Below are 8,184 nucleotides of genomic sequence, written 5' to 3'. Positions count from 1 at the left end.
TCCTCAAATGCAAAAGACGCAGTGATTCTGAAATGAATATGTGTGGGCTGTATCTGAAGGCACAACAGAATTATTCAGTTTCCTCTCCCTTACCTGTGCAGAACTCTCATTTTCAACTTTGCCTTAGCTACTAGCTGATGTGCCAGCTGCATTTTGGTAATGACTTGTTTCTGCACCTCCAGCTAACCACAAATTGATCCTCGTGTGCAAAACCCTGGCTGCTGATATTGAGTTGTTAGGAGGAGGCTTTTTACAAATCAATAGCAGTCTGAGTTCATTCATAGGCCCTTCTGTGGATTCCCACTCAGGTTCTTCCACTGCCGTGAGCTGTGGCAGTTGACCTGCCAAAAAGAGATCTGGAAAATGGGACTGGAGTTTCAGTTCTACAAATCAGGAGAGAAGGAACAAACTGGGGTTATCACCTGGCTGCTGCACTGCAGGTCTTTCTTGCCTTGAGTTTAACTGAGTCATCAGCTCCTTGATGAGACGGTGACTACTCACTCCTGCTTTCTGTTCTTGTGCAATTCCATTTCCTTGCTGTTAATTGGTTCAAACAAGATTTCCTCAGGGACCCGGGCAGTGATAGCGTCAACCAGTAATCTACTGATTCCCTCAAACACACAAGAATCCCTGAAGTGCAACTCTACAACTGCCTTTTGAAAGAGTTGTACTTCTTCACCACCTACCAGATTGATGTTATGCTGTGACCGAAGTTGTCCTTGTTCTCAGAGCAAATTTCAGCATAGTTATGTTAGTCGTTTGCAGCTTACATCATGCATTTGATCAGCAGAAATTCTCAAGATGTCACTACCTAAACTAAAGCAAAAAGCCTTTGAAAAGGAAAGAGTTTTTTTCTCAAGGTGGACAGGCTTTGATACTTTCCTGAAGTCATCGGCACAAGCATGTCTTGAGAGTCTAAATGGTTTACCCTGACTTTGTGGGAGGACTGGCAGCCATCACTGCTGTCAGAGCCTTTTAACGTCACTCTAGGTAGTGTGCTGTGTGATAAAGCCATTATCGCACCACAGCCAGGCACCTTGCACTGATGTTGATAAAGCTTCCTCTGTTGTATTACTGAGCTCTTCGTTCCTAGCATATTGGTGAGCACCTAGAGGGCACAGGGACCTCTCAATCACACATTTAATGTACACGTTGGGGTATTATGAGTGCTTTCAGTGTTTTCCTTCTTGGAGCTTGAGGTATGGGGTGGATGCTAGGCCCCGTCCTGTGATAGCAGACACTGGCTGCACTGGGCCCTGGCCTTTCAGAGCCGTCTTTCTCTGACACTGGTTACACGAAGTCACGTTCAATGAAAGGTTCTGCTTTGTAAGATGCTTTTGCATCTCGGCAAGCACATTTTTAAGTGTGCTAAGGCAGCATGTCACTAGATGGCCTCATAACTTAGGAGATGAAGGCAGATCCAGTTGAGGCTGTGCTATCTGTGCTTAAAAACTAGCCACCCTTGGAGATCCTTTTTTAAGTGTGGAATTTCATAGAACATAGAACTGGAGAGCTGTAGAATGGTTTGGGTTGGAAAGGACCTCAAAGCCCACCCAGCTCCAACCCCCTGCCATGGGCAGGGCTGCCACCTAGCAACTCAGGCTGCCCAGGGCCTCATCCAGCCTGGCCCTGAGCACCTCCAGGGATGGGGCACCACAGCTTCTATGGGCAGCTCGTGCCAGACACGACAACTCCCCAGGAGGCGCACGGCTCAGCTGCCGCTTTAAGGGGGCGGGTTGAGGGCGGGCACGGCGTGGCGCAGCGCGGCGGGCGGAGCGGAGCGGTGCCGGCAGCAGCAGGTAGGTGCGGGCCCGGCGCTGCCTGGCCCTGAGGCGCGGCGCGGTGAGGCCGGGCCAGGCGGAGCGGCCCGCGGGGTGCGCTGCCCGGTGCTTGTACCTGCTGGAAATGAATGCGGCGTCGTGACGGGCGGTGCGAAATTTAAGCTGCTTCATCAGCCCTGCTGATTTGCAGCAATTCATGGGGAAAGCCAACGCGCAGCGTTGTCTGACGAGATTTATGCATGTCATTGATTCTGGTTAACTTGGTGCTTCCCTCAGGCAGATGGGGCCTATGTAGCTCTGCCTTCGAGAAGGAAGGCGTTCATTAATTACATTCGTTAATTACATGGGCTCTGCTGAATAGCATTCTGAAACGTGGAGCAATGAAAAACATTGTCACGGGTGTTTATTAGCAATAAAAATACAAAGCCTTCGGCCAATGATTTAAAGATTTAACTAAATCGACCTAAACGGCAAGCAATATGGGAGTTCAGTGCACAGCTTAATGCTTTAGGAAGCCATCAAGCAATAATTAGACTGCCCAGAGAAGCTGTAGATGCCCCATCCCTGGAGGCACTCAGGACCAGGCTGGATGGGGCCCTGGGCAGCCGAGCTGCTAGGTGGCAGCCCTGCACATGGCTCAGGGTTGGGGCTGGGTGGGCTTTAAGATCCTTTCCAACCCAACCCATTCTATGATTCTGTGAACATAGGCCAACACACACACAAAATGCCACATGAAGCACACTGACATACCGCGCTCCCACTCTCCTTGCCTTCACTGCCTGTGACATGGAAATCAGTCCTGAGTTGTGTCAGCAGGTCCCTGAGGGCCACTGTGCCCAGTCTGGATATCTTGGTTTCCAAAGGCAGCTTGGAATACACTCAGTTTGCTGTCCCTTGTGTTAGCTTGGAGTGTGTCATTGTGGTTTCTCACAGGGAGTGGGCTATCGGAGTGGAGGTTTACTTTCTTCTCCACCTGAGAGCATCCACGTGAGACTTCTGCACTGTAAGACTATCTTTAAAATACAGTCTGAGGTGCAAAAAATCAAAGTACTCTGATTATGGTTGGTTCTTGAGATGTTTTTCATTTTGAAGCTGGAAGCCTGACTATTCTGAGGGAGAAAGAGGAAGACCCACTGAGGAAATCCTTGCCTTTGATGTAAAAATATAATTTTTGTATAATGTCATCTCTGTGAGAAACCTAAAAATTAGTGGCATCTCCCAAAAACCATACTAATAATCTTTGCTGTGTCCATAGGTCTGTAATTCCAGAGCTCTGCTACCAAAACTAATGATGCTGTGGTAGAACCGTAAATGGGAGCAGCTTTCTTTGTCTGTGCCCTCAAGTCAGAGGGAGATGAAAGGCCACATTATCTAGTTTTTAGCTTTGTGGCTCGTTGTTTCTCTCTTGGTATATTTGTAGCACTGTCCCGGATGGATAGCTTCTTTGTTACCATGTTTCCTGCTGGCTTTGTAGGTTCCCGGTGGCGAAGAACAAGTTCTTGATGGTGCAGCAGCAGCTGGACCTCCCCAAAGCCTTACCAGTACATGGTTCTGAAGCCACAGAAACATCACTTATGTCCTGTTGTTTTCCTTTCAGGAATCGTCACCCATCACTATGAGAAGCAGCATGCTGTGAACTTGCTTCTAGCTTTCTGCCTCATCAGCTGTCCCCAAACAGCTGTGCTCTGAGCTTGCCTTTGGGGATATGGCCTTCAGCAGCTGGAAGCAGCTGCTGCTGTTGGGCAAGGCCTGCAGGAGGGGAGGCCCCGCTCTGCGCTGGAAGCGCTGCTGCCACTGGAGTGCTGGCAAGTCGCTGGACCCTGAGGTGAGAGCATTTTTGGAAGAGAACACGGAGGTGACCAGCAGTGGGCACCTGACACCAGAGATCCGGCTGCGCCTCCTCACCCCTCGCTGCAGGTTCTGGAGGGAAAAGCCTGACCTGTGGCCATATGGGGATCCGTTCTGGGCAATTTACTGGCCAGGAGGCCAAGCCCTGTCCAGGTATGCATCACTGAAGCCAGTAAGTTCAGTCCACTGCTAGCCAGGACATCAGACCTGACTCTGGCTGTAGTATTTGTCTTGTATGAGAGCACGTAATCCAGGCTCCTCTCTGCTTATACAACACAGAAGCAATCTTCTCCGGTTGGCAGTGTATTTTTAGCACGTGATGTATGTAGAGTATGTAGATGTATGTACAGTGACATCTCTTGTCTTCTGTGAAAATGTGTGTTGACTACAGGGCCAAATCTGGATCTGTGAAAGAGCTGTGTTGTCCCTATCAAAACCAAGCAAAATGTTTAATTCTATTGCTCAGTGTCACTCCACACAGGATTGTTATTTTATGGTGACTGTGTGTGTAGTGGTTGTAGGAGACAGACAGGAGTGTGGATATGTGTCTGGTCAACTGAGAAAAGTCGGTTTATGCTGATGTGCCTAGGAGTGCTGGTTGGCTTCCTGCAATCCCTTCCTTTAGAATGTCAGCTGCCTTATTATCAGGCCTTACTGTTACTGCCGTCAGTCACATCAGAAACCTCTTTTTCATTTTCCCCACCTACTATCAAAATGCATCTGGTATTCCCGATTCCCAGGAACTGGTTAGAGTTCTCTTATTCTTAAAATCAAATCTCTCACTTTGAATAGCAGGAAAAGTATGTAATTGTTACAACAAAGTACAAACTCTCACACATTGTCAACATAGATGAAAAGGGAAAATCTGAATTAGGGCTTTACTGTCTTTTTGGCAGAAAAGTGTAAATAAGAAGACACTTTCAACAAGGAAAGATGTGGGTTTTACAATCAAATGGCTGATTATCCTGCCATCCAAATGACTTAGAGTGGTCCTAAACATTGCACAATTGAATTAGATAAGGTAATCTCTACATTTGATTATATGTTTTTTTTATTCATTTGCCCAGCTTTTTAAGTAGCAATACCGATTAACTAGCATCTCACCACTTGATTGTCCTATTATCTATGCACTCGTTTCGAGGCATTGAGAGTGTCAGAAATTAGCTGAGAACACTCTGCTTCTTTAACCATTCTTGTTTCACAGCTGGCATTTCCACCATTCGAGATTTCATGCAACTTGCAGTGTAAGACAGCTTGTTAACCCAGCATGGCAGACAGCAGTCTCCAACACCAGCACAGTGTCTGTGCCAGAGGATATGTTGGTTCCACTGTCCTAAATGACCAGTCATTAGGGGTAACTTGAGAAGCATTCCGCTGGAAACACAGCACTTGGGCCCGACCGTGCCAGACCGTGCCCTACTTGTTACTGCAAGCACAGCCCCAGAAGGAGGAAGCAGAGTGCTTTCCTTGGTGGTCCCACCCATCCTTTGCCCTGGTAGTAAATTGGCTCTCCTGGGGAGCGAAGGCTGCAGAGGGGAGGACAAAGCTGGATGTCAGACCTCGCAGGAGAAGGTTATTTTCATTAAAACTAAGCCAGTTTCACTCACTGGTCTTGTACCTGCATAATCCAGCACCAAGCTGTGTGTGTCAAAGCTGTCTGGTAGGACTTCTTGTGATGAAGTGCAGGACAAGAGGCAAGGGGTGTCAGCTCCTCTATGTGTCCCAGGTTCCTCTTCAGGATATTCTGTGTCTTCACTCCTGGTCCTGACCTTCCTGCTGCCATCTCACAACATCTGCAACTGTTTTAGTTTTAGGGTAGGGTGTCTTGTTCCCCAGTCTGGGTTCCTGGGTGTCTGCACACAGATGTGTTGGGATCCAAGTTCTTGATGTTTTTGTATCAGCGGAGGCAAATAAAGATCACAGAGGCTGCATATTTGGAATAAGCATCCTTTAAGATACCATGTTTTGTTACATGTATGATGAGAACTTTTTCTGCTGCACAACATATAAGCAAGAAACTTGCATATCTGGTTTATTGCTCTGACAGTTTTTTTTCTTTTAAATGCAGGTACATTTTGGACAATCCATGTGTTGTCAAAGGGCGATCTGTTTTGGATCTTGGAAGTGGATGCGGAGCAACAGCAATAGCTGCTGTGATGAGTGGTGCATCTCAAGTCCTTGCTAACGACATTGACCCCAGTAAGCCCTTCTTTTCCTGTCTCCGTGCAAAGATCTTTATTATTTTTACAGTGTATTTAACACTTTTCTCTCATTCACTTGGCAGAATCTGTTTCCAGACAGAGTTTTAAGAATGCTAAAAAGATGAATGGCTTTTGACAGTACTATAAGCTGGGTTGTACCACCCTTTCTTGCACCAAATGCATCTCCATAGCTCCTTAGAGTGAATGAACAACTAAGTTTCTATCAAATGTTTCTTATACATCTGCTTTGGAATTACAAGTGGAGCTGTTGTCTTTTAAATGTATTTGGGGAGATTTTAAAATCAGCAGGTATTTAGAGAGGAGACATCGCTTCATTTCTGTGCAGGGCATAAGGTGAGTAATCTCCACAAAATTAAGCACGGTGAGTCTTCACATCTTCTCCCACTTATATTCAATTATTTTTAATATATGCCTATCTAGTACATAAGTCACACGTACCTACTACATATTCATAGGATTATACCAGTACAAGGTCACACAAACATAATTGAGTCCTCTGTGCCTGTGTGGGGGTTTTTGGTGGCCATTTGGGAAGGTGTCCCCCTACTCATTGCATCCATGTTTGGGCACAGGCTTTCCCAACACACCTGGTCTCTAATGATTGGTCTCTGCTTTGGACTTGTGCCCATAGTTCAAGGATGTTGCTCTTCTTATAGAAGTCTCATGGGCAGGAAGGATATTTATCATAGGTAAGCAGTACATCTGGAAGTTATAAGCAGAACTAGAATTTAATTAGGCAAAAATGGCAAATAATTAGTTCTGAGACATCACAGCTGGCAAGTTGGTTTCTGTAAGCCCAAAGAATTTTCCTGAGTTTCATATATTTGGGCCTAGATTTTACCCTTCTTTTTTCCCCAGGATTTGTTCTCTCTCTCTTGGTTGCCCAGAGAAGCTGTGGGTGTTCCATCTCTGGGGCACTCAGGGCCAGCTTGGCTGGGATCCTCAGGAGCCTGGTCTGCTGGGTGGCAGCCCTGTCCATGGCAGGGAAATTGGAAGTAGATCTTTAAGGTCCTGTCCAACCTAAGCCATTCCATGATTCTATTTGATTCTGGGATTTTTTCCCTTATATGACTTATGAAAATAGTTTATTCATAATTTGATTATTCAGTGATTAAGGAGGAAGTATAATGATAGATTGAGACGTGAGGTTTAACACATAATGAAAGTTGTGGGAATCTCTACACTAGAAAAGCAAAAATACTTGTGCTGAAAGTGAAAGATGGAACTTTTGTCAAAGAAATTTACAAGGGGGCTGTACAGCGGAATCCTAAAACAGCTTTAATTTTACTTTGCGACTATTTTTCAGTTGCAGGAATGGCAATGAGTTTGAACTGTGAACTGAACCACGTTACTCCCTTTCCCATCACCATTAAGAATATCATTAACTCAGAAGCTGGCAAGTGGGACCTCATTGTTCTAGGAGATATGTTTTATGATGAACAACTTGCTGATGATCTTCATCGCTGGCTGAGGAAATGCATCAGGATACATGAAACCGAAGTGCTGATCGGTGACCCTGGCAGGCATCAGTTTTTAAGCCACAGCATTCACAATCAGTTGCGTAAAGTTATAGAATATTCACTTCCTGAGTATACTAGACAAGAAAACAATGGATTAACATCAAGTATTGTCTGGAGTTATCAGCCCTCAAATAGCTTAGAAAGCTGTTAAAAGTGGCTCTCTAATGAACTTTGTCTCCCGTGGCTGTTTTCTGAGTATATAAAATGAAAATGGGAATTGAACATGGAACACATCTGTTGATACAAAGTAGGATGTTCCTTCACCATACTTATTTCAGTCATGTTCATTGAGGCTTTGGCTCTGTTCCAGGTAAAACTACACGCAAACTTTATTCAGCAAGGCATGCTGAAGTGCAAATCCAAAGATAATTACACTTTGGAGTTTGCATGCTTGATGTTTTAATCTGTGTTAATCTCACTCTTTGACACCATTGTGAAACATTTTAGATATCCAGTATACCCCGTGGAGAGAGAGGAGGGTGGCTGAGAGATTACTGTGCTGCTTTCACACAGTTCTGCAGCTTATTTACAGAAAGATGTGAAGATGAAAAATGTAAAGATGTAGATTATTATGTTATATTTACTTCCAAGTGCCTTACTTTTTTTGTTGTTGTTGTTGTTAATTTCTTCTGAATGTCCAAGTGACTAATTTGAGGCTCCCCCTTCCCTCTAAAATAAAAAAAATAAATGCTGCTTACCTTGAAGCTGTCAAGAATGATTATTTAGGAAGTTGCAACTGAATCTAAAACATACTGCTTGTGCTGTAGCCAAAGTGTTTAATGACTAGACAGTCATAGAATAACAATCCTTTAA

General features: G+C 45.1%; 1 protein-coding gene across 1 annotated transcript; it reads left to right on the top strand.

The window, feature by feature from the left end:
- The first annotated feature begins 1,729 nt into the window (after positions 1-1,729).
- On the top strand, positions 1,730-8,068 carry ETFBKMT (electron transfer flavoprotein subunit beta lysine methyltransferase). Its single transcript, XM_085229436.1, has 4 exons — positions 1,730-1,799; positions 3,379-3,782; positions 5,698-5,828; positions 7,158-8,068. Exons 2-4 carry the CDS (start codon positions 3,487-3,489, stop codon positions 7,520-7,522), a joined length of 792 nt encoding a protein of 263 aa, XP_085085562.1. The 5' UTR covers positions 1,730-1,799; positions 3,379-3,486; the 3' UTR covers positions 7,523-8,068.
- Positions 8,069-8,184: the final 116 nt, after the last annotated feature.

Source organism: Meleagris gallopavo, chromosome 1, assembly GCF_905368555.1.
Source record: "Meleagris gallopavo chromosome 1, MGAL_WU_HG_1.1, whole genome shotgun sequence".
Classification (NCBI taxonomy): Eukaryota; Metazoa; Chordata; class Aves; order Galliformes; family Phasianidae; genus Meleagris; species Meleagris gallopavo.
Note: the sequence above shows the minus strand (reverse complement) of the source record. Positions and strands in the feature narration are given on the sequence as shown.